Genomic DNA, 19,025 nt, shown 5'->3' with positions numbered 1-19,025 from the left:
ATTACACTACAAAGTTAGGTCGATGTAAGCTGCTTTACATTGACCTAGCTGTGCATGTGTCTACATTTAAATTTGTCTCCCATCAATGTATGTGTCCTGTCGTGAACCAATAAAACCATCTCCCCTAATGGCAAGAGCCATAATTGATGTTCTGAGGTTGACATAGTGTGAGTGTAGACATTGCATTACCTGTGTCGACCCTAACAGTCCTCCAGCAGCTGTCCCACAATTCCCAGCACTGACTGCTCTGGTCACAATTGTGAACACCATTGCCCAGGGGTATGACAACTGGAACCTTTCCCTCATTTAAAACCTGACTATTTTTTTTAAATGCCTTTTCAAGCACACCTAGCAGCTCTCTGTTGTATGCAACTGCCCAACCAACCACGACAGCTACACGCTCTGGCCTGTAGTAGACAAGAGATATTGAATCTCCTGGCCCTGTGGGGAGAAGCTATGCAGGTACAGTTACAGCCAGCCACAGAAATGTGTACATCTCTGAGTAGATTGCATGGGGATGCAGGAGAAGGAACACAACAGGAATCATTAGCATTGCTGCAAAGTGAAGGAACTCTGACAGGTATATAAGACGGCCAAGGAACCCAACGGTCAATTCAGTGCCAAGCCACAGACCTGTCGCTTTGACAAAGAACTGCACGCCATATTTGGTGGAGTCTCCACCACCATGGATACTTCCGAGGAGTCTAAGCCACATGCCCCAGTGCAAGCAGCAAGGATGAAGATAGGAGACATCTGACCAGGGGGTTCAGCTGTGCTGCAAGCCAGGACCTGTTTGAGACTCCACTGCAGAGTCAGACCTGGCAGTCAAGCATGGGCAAACCTGATGCTGGGGAAAGAACCTCAGGTAAGTGTATAAATGTATTTCCCATTACACTGATTCACAGTTATCAATTTTTCATTAATTTACTCATACTAAAAGTAGTAAGGGTAAAAAAAAGAGGTAGCATTGTTATCTGCTTTTCATTCCCCAGTAGAGTGAGATGAGGAGAGTTGGAGTATGTGTCATGTGGAGCAATTTATTTACGTACACAGGGATGTGCTTTGAATCCTCCTGAGGGAACCAGATGAAACTTTTGTGGAGGTACTCTGCAATCCTCTTCCCAAGGTTTCTAGTGATGGCAGCCTTATTTCTTCCTCCGCAGCAAGACACTTCCCCACACCAGTCAGCAATAACTTTGGCAGGCACCACTGCAGTAAACAGGCTAGCAGCATACAGACCTGGGCAACTTCAGGATGCCATGAGCAGCTGTGATCTCTCTTCCTTTGCTACTCTCAGTATAACAGTTAAAAATCACCCCCAGTCGTGGAAAATGGTGCCAGCATTCAGTGCTATAGCCCTATAGTCAATTTCATGCAACTGAGCAATGTCTTCCTCATTTTCCTCATCCCTTGAAGGCCATCCTCACCCTGGCTGGTACTGTGAGTGGTACTGCACAAAAGCTCTCTGAAGCAGAAGTGTCAACAAGCATGTCATATGTGAAACTTTAGGAGACCAAAGGAAGGGAGTTCTGAACTTTAACTTTTGCTTTTCATTGTTACTATACTAACAATGGTACCTCTATTTTATCTGCAGCTGCTACGGCCCCCTCCGCACCTGCGAAACACTCGAGTCAGACAAAGAGAAAAAACAAGAGGACTCCAGATAACATGTTCAGCGAGATCCTGCAAGGCAGTGCTGCATTGGGCTGGAGGGTGAGTATTTCAGACTGGAGAAGGAAAGAGGACAGGAGACAGACTCAGGAGATCAGGAAATGCAGAGGGAGATGCACCAGGACATAATGGGGCTTCACTGTCAGCAAATACAGATGCTGCAGACTCTTGTGGGCCTAGAGGTTCAACAATAGGCTCACCTCCCTTTGCAGTCCATGGAGAATTCCAGTATAGCAACTGCATATATCCACCTCAACATTCCAAATAACCGCAGCAGCTACCACTGCCACTCCACACCAGGGGACCCTCAGTACAACCACAGCTTCACATACACTGACCTCAGAGCCACAGTTCCTGTATGTGTAACTAAAATGGGCATAAATGTTCTTTCCCCAGATCTTTAAGATCTGTTCCATTAATTTATTAAGTTTTTAATGTATTTGCTTTTCAATTGCAGAGATTTTTCTATGCGCTGGTTCTGTTACTCAAAATTCTATTCCTCGGGAAATAATTCATCTTTATTAATTCATAATATATGCTGCAGAATGTCTAGCGGTACTGAAAGTACCCACTTACTTGTTCTTGTACAGTGTGACAGAACTCATAGGATCACAGATGAACACAGTGTAATAGTTATAAATGTAGTTGAATCTTTGCCTTGGTGCTGTTGAGATGGCTGGTACATTGCTTCATGAGCCGTGGAAGCAAGGAGTAGGCTGAATCCCCCAGGATCACTATTCATCAATATCACCAATGGTAATCCGCCAGCCATGAAAGAAAGTCCCTGACTGCAGTTTTCTGTGTTCTTAAAGAGACAAGCATCATGTCTTTCCTTTACCAGCCAAGACTGATGTCAGTGAAGTGTCCCCAGTAATCCAACAATGCTTGCATAACCATGGAGAAGTAGCCCTTTCTGTTGAAATACTCTGGGGCAAGGTGGGCGGGTGTCAAAATACAATATACTATGTTGTATAGCATATCATACTACCTATCACTCCACTGCAGTTTGGGAACTCCATTGCTGAAAATCCATCCACTATGTCCTGCATGTTGCCGAGAGTCATGGTCCTGCATAATAGGAGACAATTAATGGCCCTGCACACTTGTCCGACAATAGCCCAGTGGATTTTCCAACTCCAAAATGCTACCAGTGAGTGGGAAATCAATCTGGTGCTGCAAGTTTCCACAGTGCAGTCACCGCTCATTTCTCCACGGTAACTACAGCTCTCGTCCAATGTCTATGAGATGGAGGATTGGGGTAACGTTGGCATACAGATCCAGGTATGTGGCCTTGCACATCCAAAAGTTCTGCAGTCACTGCTCTCATCCCAAACCTGTATTATGAGGCAATCCCACCAGTCAGGACTCATTTCTCAGGCCCAGAGTGGTGCTTCACCATTTGCAACTGCTCTGTGAATGCTACCAATAACCCTGATTTTTTTCCTCGCTATTTCCCACAGCAATTTGTCCTCCACAAAATCTATCATGTTCCCCACTGATGCAGTTCTTCTTGAAGCTCTGCAAATACAATAGCAGAAGACTGTGCATCCTGTGTTTGCAACACACATGACAACTGTGCAGAGCACTGCATCTTCTGTCCGAGATGGTGGAGAGTGAGAAGGGATGCACGGGTTTGCAGAATTTTTAAAGGCTCAAAAATTATGGTATATGGATGACATTATGGGATGGAGACAGTTGCATGCTGGGAAATTCACCCTTTGTTCCCAGTCACCCCTGCACAACTCATTTCTGCATTGCCAATGTGCCAAAAGACAGTGTGCTGGACAGTGGCAAGTTGCACCCTGGGACACCTAACTATGGTGCAACGCGCTATGCATCAGCACAAGCACTCCTTGTGAGTACATGCAGTACAGATGAAAAGAGTCAAATATGCACACACACGAGCGTATGCAGATACAATAGCTTTATGCCGAAGTAACTTGAGGCAGCCAAACTTTATAGTGTAGACATGGTCTTATCCATGCTCTTATCTAAATGTCTAATGAAAGCATACAGAGTTACATTACATAGTATTTTCATACAAAACTAGAAAGGACCTACATTCTCATGTTTGAGGATAGAAACTAACCTCTAACTACAAGTTAGGAGGAAACTCTCCCCTCCCCCGCCCCGCCACCCCCATGGCCGGATTATTCCATAACCATTCACTACAGGGTTTCTTGCACTTCCTTTAAAGTATCCAGTTCTGGCCTCTATCAGACATTAAGGATAATAAATGTTATGGACTGCAACCTTAAGAATATGATATAGTAACTCCTATGTTCCTCTGATTCCTACTTAAGTGGTCTGCTTCTTTTGCATTTTCAAATACCACAGTGAAGAGAAAAAATAAAGCCGAGAAAAATACATCATGCACAAAAATGGACAATTGCAAAATATTTTAACTGCTAAACACTTCAGACTCTTCTGATTTTAGTTAAAGGTTCATATTGAGTTTGTTTTTAAGGACTCTTTACTTGAAAGCAATCATTTTCCTGGGTGTAAACCTGGCCTCACTCAAGTCAAGGAGAGTTTTGCCACTGACTTCAATAGGGTGCTAAGATTTCACCCCATACGTTTTCATGTTGAAGTCACAAAACATATTAACATACAGAAATTCAACCTACCTTAACAGTAACTTTCACTGATATCATGACAAGATGAGTACATTCTTCTGACCAATCATTCACAACAAGGCCTCCAAGCTGAAGAATAGCTTGATTTAAAGCAGTTTTCCCAGAAACCTCTAAACACGAGGAGCAGACAATCAAAGGTTCATATTCTACTCTGCAAGGAACAAGTTACAGAAGAGAATTGTCTAAATTAGGGCTGTCAAGCGATTAAAAAAATTAAGTGCGATTAATCATGCAATTAAAAAAATTAATCATGCTGTTAAACAATAACAGAATACCATTTATGTTAATCTTTTTGGATGTCTTCTACATTTACAATTTATATATACACATTCTACATATACTGATTTCAAGTACAAACACAGAATACAAAGTGTACAGTGATCACTATTTTTTATTACAAAATATTTTCACTGTTAAAAAACAAAATAGCATTTTTCAATTCCCCTATTACAAGTACTGTAGTGCAATCTTTTTATCATGAAAGTTGAACTTACAAATGTAGAATTATGTACAAAAAATATATATAACTAACAAATGTCAAAGTAAAATTCAAGTTAAAATAGATGTTGCTTCTTTTAAAGCAGTGGTTCTCAACTAGAGTACTTGTACCCCGGGGGTACACAGAAGTCTTCCAGGGGGTACATCAACTCATCTAGATATCTGCCTAGTTTTACAACAGGCTACATAAAATGCACTAGCAGTCAGTACAAATTAAAATTTCATGCATTCAAAAATAAAACAATGTAAAACTTTAGAGTCTACAAGTCCACTCACTCCTATTTCTTGTTCAGCCAATTGCTCAGACAAACAAATTTGTTTACATTTGCAGGTAATAATGCTGCCCGCATCTTGTTTACAATGTCACCTGAAAGTGAGAACAGGCATTCGCATGGTACTGTTGTAGCCTGCATTACAAGATATTTATGTGCCAGATGTAATAAAGATTCCTATGTCCCTTCATGCTTCAACCACCATGCCAGAAGACTTGTGTCCATGTCTGCTCAATAACGATCCAAAGCAGTGCAGACCCATGCATGTTCATTTTCATCATCTGAGTCAGATGCCACCAGCAGAGGGTTGATTTTCTTTTTTGGTGGTTTGGTAGTTTCCGCAACGGAGCGTTGCTCTTTTAAGACTTCTAAAAGCATACTCCACACATCATTCCTCTCAGATTTTGGAAGGCACTTCAGATTCTTAAACCTTGGATCCAGAGCTGTACCTATCTTTAAAAAGCTCACATTGGTACCTTCTTTGCGTTTTGTCAAATCTTCAGTGAAAGTGTTATTAAAATGAAAGTGCTCGGTCATTATCCGAGACTGCTCTAACATGAAATATATGGCAGAAAGTGGGCAAAACAGAGCAGGAGACAAAATTCTCCCCCAAGGAGTTCAGTCCCAAATTTAATTAAAATGTTTGTTTTTTATTTTTTTTTAAACAAGCGTCACTAGCATGGAAGCATGTCCTCTGGAATGGTGGCCAAAGCATGCAGGGGCATACAAATGTTTAGCATATCTGGCAAGTAAATACTTTGCAAGGCCAGCTACAAAAGTGCCATGCAAACGCCTGCTCTCACTTTTAGGTGACATTGTAAATAAGAAGAGGGCAGCATTATCTCCTGTAAATGTAAACAAACTTGTTTGTCTTAGCAATTGGCTGAACAAGAAGTAGGACCGAATGGACTTGTAGGCTCTGAAGTTGTACACGGTTTTGTTTTTGAGTGCAGTTATATAACAAAAAAATTTACATTTGTAAATTGCACTTTCACAATAAAGAGATTGCACTCCTGTACTTGTGTGAGGTGAACTGAAAAATACTATTTCTTTTGTTTATCATTTTTACAGTATATTTGTAATAAAAATAATATAAAGTGAGCACTGTATACTTTGTATTCTGTGTTGAAATTGAAATCAATATAGTTGAAAATGGAGAAAAACATACAAAAATATTTATAATAAATTTCAATTGGTATTCTATTTAATGATGCAATTAAAACTGCGATTAATCACAATTTTTTAAACTGCAATAAATTGTTTTCAGTTAATCATGTAAATTAATTGCGATTAATCGACAGTCCTAGTCTAAATAGTTAAAGTGAAACATTATAGGCAGACAGAGCTGTCTGAAAACTCGAATTCCTGTCTGAAACATTTCCAGGGCTCTCCGAGCTGCATGGAGCCCCCGCAGGCAGCAAGCTGGGCAGCTCAGGGAGTCTGGAAGCCAGGCAGTTCAGGGAACAGAAATTCCAAAGGTTCCCACTGTCAAGGAGCTGGGGGAGCCTGAAAGTCCTGGGAATCCTTACTCCAAGGCAGCCCTCCTAATTGGCTACCCTGAAGACAAGGAGACTGGAAGTTCAGAAAGGAAATTTATGTGGATCTTTTAAGGTCTAATAGCATCAACAAAATATGCCAAGTATACTGAATAGGACAGTTGATTAAAGAAAATACATATATAACTAACAAATGTCAAAGTAAAATTCAAGTTAAAATAGATGTTGCTTCTTTTAAAGCAGTGGTTCTCAACTAGGGTACTTGTTCCCCAGGGGTACACAGAAGTCTTCCAGGGGGTACATCAACTCATCTAGATATCTGCCTAGTTTTACAACAGGCTACATAAAATGCACAAGCAGTCAGTACAAATTAAAATTTCATGCAATTACTTGTTTATACTGCTCTATATACTATACACTGAAATATAAGTACAATATTTATATCCCAATTGATTTATTTTATAATGATATGGTAAAAATGAGAAAGCAAGCACATTTGCAGTAATAGTGTGCTGTGTCACTTATATTTTTGTGTCTGATCTTGTAAGCAAGTAGTTTTTAAGTGAGGTGAAATTTAGGGGTTTGCAAGACAAATCAGACTCCTGAAAGAGGTTCAGTGGTCTGGAAAGGTTGAAAGTCACTGTTTTAAAGAATGCACTCATTTTGTTCACCCTAAATTTAAATTTACACTGGTTAAGAACCCTCCATTAAGTGTGAAATATACTTTTTTAAAATTTGTTACAAGTTCAATTTTCTGTCCATTCCCTTTACATTTCCAGCTTCCTCTCTCTCCTGTTAGTGTAAAAAATCCTTCTATACAGCTCCTCTAATCTGAATCTGCATCACTCTTCCTCATCAAGTCTCCTATCCCTTAAGTCTTGCCTGAGAAACCCACATTTTCTTCTTTGGCTTTGACTCTTAATTTCCCCCTCTGCTGCTCTATTAAAGAATCATATAGTATTGTAAGAGCTTTATCCCCTCATTGGTGCTGGACCTAGGGATCCTGCAGCACCCCAGCTTGAAGTGGTTTTCATTATATACAGGGTTTACAGTTTCGTTCAATGGCTCTCAGCACCTTGACTATAAAAATTATTCCAGCACCACTGCCTCCACAGTAGGAAGATAAAACCCTGGGACTGGGAGGAGGATTGGAAGGAAGGTAGAAAGGAAGTCCCAACTCCACAAGAAATACATCTCCAACTTCAAAATGCTAGGATTTTTGCAGGCAAATTATTGTGGATCCTGTTAGCATTAACTTTCCTGAGGGAGGGAAGAAAGCAGTAGAGTTCTGCAGTGTGGGGAGAGGAATTCTTAGTATGTCTGCTCCCGATAGCTGGAAGGCATCAGGGCTAATAGCTATTAAAGCAGGGGTGGGCAAACTCTTCGGCCCGAGGGCCACATCTGGGTGGGGAATTTGCATGCAGAGCCATGAATGTAGGGCTGGGGCAGGGGGTTGGCGTGCGGGAGGGAGTGCAGGGTGTGGGAGGGAGTGTGGTGTGCAGGAAGGGGCTCAGGGCAAGGGGTTGGGGCAGAGGAGGAGTGCGCGGTGTACAAGGGGGCTCAGGGAAGGGGGTTGGGGTGCAGTGTGGGAGGGGGTTGGGGTGCACAGTATGGGAGGGGGCAGTGGTGCAGGGAGGGAGTGCAGGAGGGGCTCAGGGCAGGGGGTTGGGGTGAAGGGGGGGTTTAGGGTGTGGGCTCCAGCTGGGCGCCACTAACCTGGAGCGGCTCCGGGGTGGCAGCGGTGCACACCAGGGCCAGGGCAGGCTCCCTGCCTGCTCAGGACCCAGCCCCATGCCGCTCCAGGAAGCGGCTGTCACCACATGCTTGAGGCCCCTGCGGGAGCGTGGGACAGAGGGCTGAGCGTGCTGCCTTTGCCTGTGGATACCACCCGCGAAGCTCCCACTGGCCGGGGTTGCCCATTCTTGGCCAATGGGCGCTTCGGCGGAGGTACCCACAGGCAAGGGCAGCGCGCTCAGCCCTCTGCCCCCCTGCGCCCCCCCAGGGGCCTCAGGAACATGGTGCCGGCTGCTTCCTGGAGCGGAGCAGGGCCCATGGCACCACTGGATGGCAATCCCGCTGGCTAGATCCAAAGCCCTGAGGGGCCAGATCTGGTCTGCGGGCCATAGTTTGCCCACCGCTGTATTAGAGAGATACAAGATTGTTACACAAACGTGGCTGTGCCTCTGAATGTCGTTCGCAGTGTTGCAGCTTTGTTGGTCCCAGGATATAAGTAATATAAGCTTGTCCCTTCCATCACCAGAAGTTGGTCCAATAAAAGGTATTACCTTACCTACCTTGTCTCTCTGAATATCTTGATATATTAGCTAGTTTGAGGGCTAATCTTCCTCCTCCTTCTATGGCAAGAGAGGGAGGATGCATTAGCAAGTTTTTGCATGAAGATGTTCCTAGTTTCTTGTTCCCTCTGTCCTTTGTAGCAAAAAAGGGCAGATATGTCAAGCTGCACAAATGTCTTATGTAGCTTAGTTGCATACATTAACGGAACAATGACATCCAGTCATGAGAAAAAATATCATCAATAGCCAGCAATGGTTATCATTAGAAACTGGAGAGGTCGAACTATTGGATATTGTGCTGGGAATTATGTAGAATGATGCACTACAATCCATAGTACGGGGCTATGGCATATGAAAAGAGCTCTTCCAAATCATTATAAACTGAGATAAAATCAACAGGCCCCTGTATGCTAAGTCATTGGTTTTCAAAGTGGAAGGGGGGTGAAGAGCACAACAAGGTTATCGGGGGGCGGGGGAAACAAGCTGGGGTATAGGACCATGGCCAGCCGAGTGTCTAGGCAAGGACAGGACAGCAGCTGGGAGAGCACACAGGGAGTCCTCAGGGCCGGGACTTGCAGTCCTCGCAGCAGCTTCCTGCTCTCCCCCTCCTCCCTTTACAGATTACTGAGGACTCCCTGAGTGCTCTCTTCCCTGCTGCCCCGTCTTGGACACCTGGCCAGCCGCAGCCCATGTATGTTAAACCCTCTGGAGCTTGAAGGACTGAGGGCGGGGGGAGATAGGACCAGGCCTCCTCACCCTCTCTGTGACATGCTGCCATGGACTCCTCCAAAGACAGAACCAGCTGGGTCCTACTGTCAACCTGGGCATGAGCCGCTCTATTTACTGAGTCACTTGCTGCCTCAGATAAATGGGAGTTGGCAAGGCTGTTGTGTGACACCCATGGGGGGGGTCACAGCAAAAAGTGCTTGGGAACCTTTGTGCTAAGACATCTCTTGAAAGTTTTATATTTTGAATACTGAGGTGTTGATTACTGCTACTAACTTACGCTTACTCTACAGTAATAAGTTATTTTCTTAAAAATTATTCTCCTCAACCTCTGAGGATAGGACAAGTAATGGTCTTAAATTGAAGCAAGAGAGGTTTAGGTTGACCATTAGGAATAACTTCCTAACTGTCAGGGTAGTTAAGCACTGGAATAAATTGCTTTGGGACAAAGACGGGCAAACTACGGTCCGCGGGACTGTCCTGTCCAGCCCCTGAGCTCCCGGCCAGGGAGGCTAACCCCCAGCCTCTCCCCCATTGTCCCCCCTCCCCCTCAGCTATGCCACCGCGCAGACAGCAAGGCTGGCTCTGGCCGGGCAGTGCAGCTGCTTTGAGTGGCATGGTAAGGGAGTGGGGAGCGGGGGGGTTGGATAAGGGGCAAGAGGTCCTGGGGGGGCAGTCAGGGGACAGGGAGCAGAGATTGGATGGACTGGGCAGAGGTTCTAGGGGAGGTAGTCAGGGAATGCAGGGTGGTTGGATAGGCGTGGGAGTCCCGGGGGGCCTGTCAGGGTGGAGGTGTAGATAGGAGTCGGGGCAATCAGAGGACTGGGAGCAGGGGGGGTTGGATAGGGGGTGGGATCTCGGGGGCGTTAGGGGCGGGGGTCCCAGGAGGGGGCAGTCAGTGGACAAGGAGTGTGGGGGGTTGGATGGGTCGGGAGTTCTGAAGGGGGCAGTCAGGGGGCGGGAAGTGGGAGGGGGCGGATGGGGGCCGGGGCCACACTGTTTGGGGAAACACAGCCTTCCTTATCCAGCCCTCTATACAGTTTTGCAACCCCGATGTGGCCCTCGAGCCAAAAAGTTTGCTCGCCCCTGCTTTGGGAGGCTGTTGAATTTCCATCACTGGAGATTTTTAATAGCAGGTTAGACAAACACCCGTGAAGGATGGTCTAGTTATTACATAGTTCTGCCTTGAGTGCAGGGGATTGGACTAGATGATCTCTCGAGGTCCCTTCTAGTCCTATGATTCTATTTTCCAAGAGTGTATTGTACATTGTTCTTTGGCTTAAAATTGTTCAGCTTTTTGATGCTAAAGTCATGACTGTATATGGTTCTATGATATTAGTTTCTGAAACATGTTTCAAATATATTTGCTAAATGTGATACACTAAAATAGCTTATTGTTATAAGAACTAAAGAGTGCTGTTTTGCTACAAACTAATGACACTGGTAGCAATGAGTCGGAGTAGGAGCCCAATTTAAGAGACAAAGCCAGCTTCCAACCTCCTTTAACACTGATTTAACAGTCATTAAAAAAAAAAGTTATCAGTTACTTTATTTCTTCCTTGAGTATCACTGTATATTTATGAGGAAAATCACTGCCTTACCTCTTAAATCAAAGGCTGTGTAAGAGTGCAGCTTCCTTTGTTCCTTTCTCTCCATATCAATGAGAGCAGAAGGAGGCTCTGCAAATTTCATCTCAACCCCCAAATTTTATTCCTCTTGTAAATGGTCATGGATGTTTTAGGAACAGCTTTTCTTAAATAGGGTTTTTATTCTTTGTTTAGGTTAATTTTAGGACACTTAATGCTTATGAATCAGTCACTTATGGGCTAATCTTTTACCACAAAAGGTTTCAATGTCAATTCACAGGAAGAACCTTCTACAAGAATGCAGCTTGAACACATATATCACTTTATTTTCCTTCTTTATAGAAATGTATCACTATTTTCTCTATTCTTTTACCTCCTTAAGTACACCCTGTGGTACTATTTAAAAAAATTATGACTGACAGCTGCAATTTTATTTCAGCATTTCAGAATAAATCCAACTAGTTCTCACCTGAACTTGCTTTCAAAGACTCCAAAATTGACTCTATCACCAGACTTCAGAGTTCTGGAAGTACCATTCAAAACTTTTTCTCCATTAACAGAGGTGCCATACTTAGAGGTGTCTTTTATTATCAATTCAGGGATTGAGAGAGCTTGACTCTGAAAATGAATATAAATAGGTACTCAGAAAATTATCTTATATTGTTATAGAACAAACAGCAGCAGATGTATAAAATGAAAACACACACGAGATATTCATATTACTGTCTTAAAAATATACAGTATATTGAGACAAATAAGTTAGCTATGCAGTTCAAAGTTTATCACCTGCTTTCCATTACAAACAATTGAGAAAAAAAATCTCCCTAACTACTTGAGAAGTAGTATTTTTTGCATTCAACTTTGTTTTACTATAATTCACTACCTCTACCTTTTGTTATATGGTAGTCATGATAGCAATGCATCTGTACCCATGTACCAATATCAGGATGTGCTATTATAACTCAGAGTGATATTGTGGTGCATTTCCTACCACTACAGATTTCCTTTTTAGTAAATCTTTGTGTAACATTGTTCATTTTTTGCGTTCTCTGTGACCAGTCTAGAAGCTATGGAGAAATTTATATAGCTATTCTATTACCTTTAGAGTTTGTAGATATTCATAAGTATTTGTTGTGGGTCAGAATTAAAGCCCTAGTTCTGCAACTCAGTGCATGCAGGTTGACCCTGCATACATAAAGAGCCCTGTTGACTTTAACGGGCCTCTGAGCTACAGCTAGGGTCCACTATTGTGTGTCAAATTACAGAACTCCATTCTAAGGTTGCTGTGCAAAGTTTCACATATGTGATATGTCACCAATGTGATAGTCACCAAATACACAGACCATAAAGTTAATTGAATATTCGCATTCAAATACTTTAACTGATCATTTTTACTCTTTACAATCCCCCCCGGGCATTGTAATGTTGGTATGTAATTTACATACGGATTATATTAATCACAGGAAATAACAAGAAAAATGTTTCTGTGTGGGACAAACCGTATCAAATTTTGCTCAGTTACATAAGTGAGACTCAACTACCTCAAGAAGTCAGTGGAAGTTAAACCTGTGTGGCCATAAAGGGTATGTCTACATAGCAAAGAAAAACCCATGGCTGGCCTGTCCAGCTGACTTGGACTCATGGGGCTCGGGCTGCGGGGCTGTTCCTTTGCTGTGTACAATTCCAGGCTTGGGCTCCCACTTTGCAGGGTCCCAGAGCTCGAGCTCCAGCCCAAGCCTGGAAGTCTACACAGCAATGAAACAAGCCCCACAGCCCGAGCTGGCTGCCATGGGCACCAGCCACAAGTGTCTAGTTGCTGTGTAGACATACCCAAAGACACAAGCTTGGAACACAGAAAGCGAAGTGAGTCACAATTCAATACCAAACCTTATGGGACCTGTCTATATGGGGAAATTTACTGACATAATTACACCGTATAACTCCCCATGTGGGCATAAGAGTATCCAGAGGGGGAATTATACAGATATTATTACAGTGGTATAATTTTGTCGGTCAATTTCCCTGTGTAGACAAGCCCTTAGAAACATTCAAGAAAAAGACAGCACGAGTCTACTGCCACCGTAAAATGTAGGTTTGTTGGAATAAGACTGGAACTGATTTCAGACTGAAGAGCATATATTAAAGGTGGGGGAATATCCCTAAACCCAGTCAGTTTTAGGTCATATAGCCATAATGTAGTAAAGTGGATACTTACAAGGTTAGTTTCAGGGTGGGTGACGGTCAGAACTGCATGACTTCGACTTATTGACTGATCATCCTGAATTAAAATTGCACAGTTCTTGCGTCCAACAACATACTCAGTACCAACCAAAAGTCGATATGGCTCTCCTGAGAACGACAAGATTTACAAATATTTAACAGCAGAAAAACATAAGTACTTGTGAGCCATTTAAAAGCTTTTGCCAAGATATACCAAACTAAGTCCTGTAATCCTAGATGTAATGGGCAGGATTGGAAGTGCAATTCTATTTTACAGCTACATTTTTTCTCTCTCACTGGCTTCTGCATACTTGAGCTGGACTCACTGCTGTGAGGGAAAACGTAGTTAATAGTTCTACAGCAATCTTCCAGAGAATGAAGTGCATCACAGTGCTAACAAAAAACAACTTGCAGTACTGCTTACAGGGAATGTACAGTACCACTTTTGGGAACCATTAAGTTTTATGTGAAGGAAAAAGTAAAACATACTGCTATTCCAGACTACTACTCAGAAAGACAACTTACAAAAGAGATTCAGATGAAAAAATCCTACAACTTTTTAATTGAATGCTGGATGATCTACAAGAGAAATCAAACCATAGTTGGTAAATATCCACTCCACTTTGACTGACTGTTCTATTCCACTCTTGGCATTTGTAATCTAGACAACATGATGGCACAATCGCATACATTTTGAGTGAACATGAAAAACATGTTCACTTATTTGCCAGTAGAAAGAAACTCTTCCTGATCAAGGTGGGTGAGTAAAACACCAATTTCTACAGAACACAAGCTTTCATTCAAGGAAAGAGTCACTTTATAGCCCTGAGCAGGTAACTTTCAAATATGAATAGCTGTGCAGTGCTAGTCTTTCTGAATATGCAGACAATAACAGTGCCTCTGCTGCTGCTCATCACTTCCCTAAGCAGCAGAATTACTAAAAAGATTCTGCTCAGTTTCACTGTACTACTTAGAACCCTGTTCCCAGTATTAAAATTAACTCAAACACACTTACTCTGGGGTGGTTTGGGGAACGAAAAGCAGCAGCACTTAGAATCACAGAATTATAGAACTGGAAGGGACCTTGAGAGGTCAGCTAGTACAGTCCCCTGCACTTGTGGCAGGATTAAATATTATCTAGACCATCCCTGATAGGTATTTGTCCAACCTGCTTTTAAAAATCCCCAATGATGGAGATTTCACAACCTCCGTGGGCACTTTATTCCAGTTCTTAACCACTCTGACAGTTAGTAAGTTTTTCCTAATGTCAAACCTAAATTGCCCTTGCTGCAATTTAAGCTTCTTAGGAGGAGAACAATAATTTTTCTCCCTCCTCCTCGTAACAACCTTTTATATCCTTGAAAACTGTTATGTCCCCTCTCAGTCTTCTCTTCTCCAGACTAAACAAACCCAGTTTTTTCAATCTTCCCTCATAGGTCATGTTTTCTAGATCTTTAATAATTTTTGTTGCTCTTCTCTGGACTTTCTCAAATCTGTCCACATCTTTGCTGAAATGTGGCACCCAGAACTGGACACAATAATCCACTTGAAGCCTAATCAGCACGGAGTAGGGTGGAAGAATTACTTCTCGTGTCTTGCTTACAATACTTCTGCTAATACATCCCAGAATGATGTTTGCTTTTTTTCCCCAACAGTGTTACACTGTTGACTCATATTTAGCTTGTGATCCACTATGACCCCCAGATCCCTTTCTGTGCTACTCCTTCCTAGGCAGTCATTTCCCATTTTGTATGTGTGCAACTGACTCTTCCTTCCTAAGAGGAGTACTTTGCATTTGTCCTTATTGAATTTCATCCTATTTACTTCAGACCATTTCTCCAGTTTGTCCAGATCATTCTGAATTTTAATCCTATCCTCCAAAGCACTCGCAACCTCTCTCAGCTTGGTATCATCCACAAACTTTATAAGTGTACTCTCTATGCCATTATCTAAATCACTGATGAAGATATTGAAAAGAACCGGACCCAGAACTGATCCATACAGGACCCCGCTCGTTATGCCCTTCCAGTCTGACTGTGAACCACTGATTACTCACATGGAGCAAGGATATACAGAATTATGGTCTTCATTATTATTTTAAATGTTCACTCTCAGTCTGACATTGTATCACATTTCAATGGGGAACAATTTTTTATGGTCAAGTTACAAGATCCTAAAAATGAGACTTACTATAGTGACATTTAAACAAACAGGATTACTACAGGCACTTAAGAGAAAAAGGTATTTCAGTTGTAGGCACTGACATTGTTCATAGGGGAGGAGGACCCCAAAAAAGAGATTGAGAGAGTAGAAACCCTCCCTTCTATATGTGATAGTAGCCAAGAAAATGGAAGATTCTTCCTTCAAGAATGAGGACCTCCATCATGTCAGTCACCTTCCAACTGGAGCCTGATAGAAAAGATGAAGCTCAAATTGTACAGACAATAAAACTAAGGAAAAGAAGTGAAGTGACTTGCCAGTGCCAAAACTGCACCTAATCAGCCCAACACTTGCATGTATGCAATTCATATTGAAGTTGCACAAGTGCAACTGAGAAAATGAGAGACCCCTATATTTATTCCCTAGATACTTTTAAGACTGCCAATTTGGGAACAGCAGTACCTTATAAATGTATTTTATTGGTTTCTGGAAGATTGCAGAGCATCTCACATCCAAAACCCTTCAGTGCAATGAAATGTAAGATCTGAACTGCTCAGGACTCAATTGATAGGGTTAAGGAACATACCTGACCTCAAGGCCATATAGTTCCAAGGATCAATCCTATAGGATTTGAGTCAGAATTTGTCCAAATTAAAGACAAGTCTTTCTTTCCTCTGCAATTTTAAGTTTCCTAATATCATTACATTCTTCCATAATCAAAGTTAGAATGCCAAGTTTTAATTACATCAGTGAATTACCAAGGGACTTGAAGTTTAACAATTTTCTGGGGAACCTAAATTAAATTAATTTGATTTCAGTCTCATTCCTAGTGGCAAGTTTTCACAACACATGTACCATCACCAAAGCAGATTCTAATCGTCTCCTTCATTGGCAATTTTAGTCCTCATCTACACTTGTTGGTATAGTAAATAACTCTAGAGGAGTTCTTTTTCCAGTATGGTTTATACCTGTTCCCTGCATAAAATCTACAATAGTGTTTTTTACTAGCATGGCTAGGTCAGTTAAGGGCATGATTCTTTTTCCAGACTTCTAACTGACATAACTATGCCAGCAAAACTTCTAATGCAAACCAGACCTTAGTCAAGAAATCAAAGAATGAACAGGCATGAAGAATAAATGATCCCCTGAAAAATACCCTAGCCAGGTCAGGGATGAGGCATGCAAGAAAGACAATTCCACTACACACAGGCACTGCAGCTACCCAGGCTGCATGTGTTCTGCAACTTGACGTTTCTGGAGCATTTCTTGACATTCCTCCATCTACTTGATATCTTTTTCAAGCAATCATAGTGAGGAAAGAGGACGGACTATTTTCTTCAAGAATTTATTTTAAAATGTAAAGTATTTTTTTCCCAAAAACCTTTTCACATTTTAATTCAACTGAAGAAATTTACCCAGCCTATCTCACTGTATAACATGAAGTAAAACTTCTTTCTTGTAAATACAATTGCTGCCCTCAGTTAAACTATCAGCTAACTAAGCAGTATAACTGAGGTCACAAGACTGTGTTCTACAGAAGTTTTAATCAAATTCTTGCACTGTCATTGTAGCCCAGGTAAAGTTCCTGCTCAGAGCAGACTCAAATGACACGGTGGTTAAAAAGAATAATTCTGGCAGTTGGCATACACTAGCTATATGTTGCTTATGTTATTTAATATATTTATTAATGAAATGGAAAAGTGGATGAAGTGCAAGGTGGCAAAATTTAAGATGGTCAAAGTAACTAAAAAGTTATTTTGGATGGGCAAGTATATAGATGATTAAGGAAGTCCAGAGGGCCCTGTCAAAGGTGGATGGCAGAGAAAGTATATTGTTGACACATACAAAGTAACATATTGGAAGGAATAAATTTGAACCGCTCATACAAAATACAGGGTTCTAAATTAACTTTACAAACCCAAACAAAAAGATGCATTGTGGACAACTCAAGGAAAACCTCTCCCAAACGTGCAGCAGCAATCAAAAATACAAACAAACAAACTGCTAACCTGCATAAAGAATGGCAGAAAACAACAACTGGAAATATTACATAAATCAATAGCACAACTCCATTTAGAATATTGTGATCACTTCTGGTCACGCCGTGTCCAAAAAAAAAAAGCTTCAAAGAAGTGATGAAAATGATCAAAGGCATAGAAAGAACTTCATATTAAAAAACCTCAAGAGTAACTATTTAGGGATGAAAGAGACAAGGTGGGTGAGGTAATAACTACACTGCATATTTAAAGATGAGACATAAGAGGAGTCATGACAAGGGATCATAAAATAAATGGCAAAGAGAAAGCAAATGGAAGTAAAAGGTATGTTTCTACATTCACTTCTATTCACACCTTCACATAATTAAGGGGGCATTGAACAAAACTGAAAAGGCAATCACATTAAAATGAGTAAAATATGCTTTCAAAGGAGGCACATTTAGCCTGTCAAACTCATGGCCACAGGCTATCGTTCAGGTTACAAAATCATGCACCGGTACGATTAGGAGACCATCCAGATTAGACCCAATTTAAAATCCTTATTCAGAGAGGACACAGACGCTGATTCTGCAGTGCACCGCTCGCTCGCTCCCCCCAGCCAGCCAGCAGCAGCTGGAAGCCCCGCGGGCCGCTCACCCTGATGCACTCCCACACTGTGGGGGGAGAAACAATTCGTATCCCGGGGGTGCTGGAAGCCACTGAACCAAACTGAAAAGTCTGCCTATGATGGAATCCACTTCAACCCAAGGGGTGCTGCTGCACCCCTCGCTCCGGCACCTATGACTGAGGGGGGTGTTCCCGGCACTGCCCCCCGCCTCAGGACCCCTGAATCGGCGCCACCCCATTGCCCCACCCTCAGGGCAACGAGCCCGCCGGCCTCGGTCCCAGTACGGATCCCGCCGGGCAGCGGGGCCAGGTGGCAGCGGGCTGGGGCTGGGGCTGGGGCTGGGGGGTAGGGAACACGGCCTTGCGGCCGGCCCTTACCTGGGGCAGGCGCGGGCCCTGGCGCAGGCACCAGCTTCCACATGCCGGGACGAGGGGAGACCTCCGACCTCCTCAGCTGGCACCGTCCGCTGTATCCCCGGGCGCGTTCCGGCGCGGAGAGGACCAAGACTCGCTGAGGCACGGGGTTTGCAGCGCCACCTGTCGCCTGGGAGGGGAATAACGGCTACTTCCGCCTGCTGACTGCGCGCAGGCGCGGCGACTGGACGGACGCAGGAGGGGGACGGAAGAGGTTGCACTGCGGCCAGCCAGAGTATGGGGGGGGGTGTGTGTAGGGAACGCTGCACGTTGCCAGCTCGGAGTCCGCGCGTGGTTGGTGGTACATTAACATATAATGTAATCTCATCAGTCAGTAAATGCATTGTTAGGTTTCAGAGTAGCCGCCGTGTTAGTCTGTATTCGCAAAAAGAAAAGGAGGACTTGTGGCACCTTAGAGACTAACAAATTTATTTGAGCATAAGCTTTCG

General features: G+C 42.9%; 1 protein-coding gene across 4 annotated transcripts in view; it reads right to left on the bottom strand.

The window, feature by feature from the left end:
• The window catches only part of NBN (nibrin), an 80,385-nt gene extending 61,590 nt beyond the window's left edge, over positions 1-18,795 (bottom strand). For 3 of the 4 annotated variants that reach the window (XR_006278731.1, XM_038390643.2, XM_043507636.1), the window contains exons 1-4: positions 18,541-18,795; positions 13,395-13,528; positions 11,649-11,797; positions 4,299-4,458 (exon numbers count right to left, since the gene is read on the bottom strand). Coding sequence is in view for 3 of the 4 variants with exons in the window: in XM_038390643.2 (XP_038246571.1) it covers positions 4,299-4,458; positions 11,649-11,797; positions 13,395-13,528; positions 18,541-18,583 (486 nt within the window). In the remaining variant the exon portion in view is untranslated. The remainder of the gene's footprint in view (positions 1-4,298; positions 4,459-11,648; positions 11,798-13,394; positions 13,529-18,540) is intronic. The other variant, XM_038390644.2, reaches the window with a different exon arrangement.
• Between the last annotated feature and the right edge of the window lie 230 nt (positions 18,796-19,025).

Source organism: Dermochelys coriacea, chromosome 2, assembly GCF_009764565.3.
Source record: "Dermochelys coriacea isolate rDerCor1 chromosome 2, rDerCor1.pri.v4, whole genome shotgun sequence".
NCBI lineage: Eukaryota > Metazoa > Chordata > Testudines > Dermochelyidae > Dermochelys > Dermochelys coriacea.
This window is presented reverse-complemented; position numbering and strand designations above follow the sequence as displayed.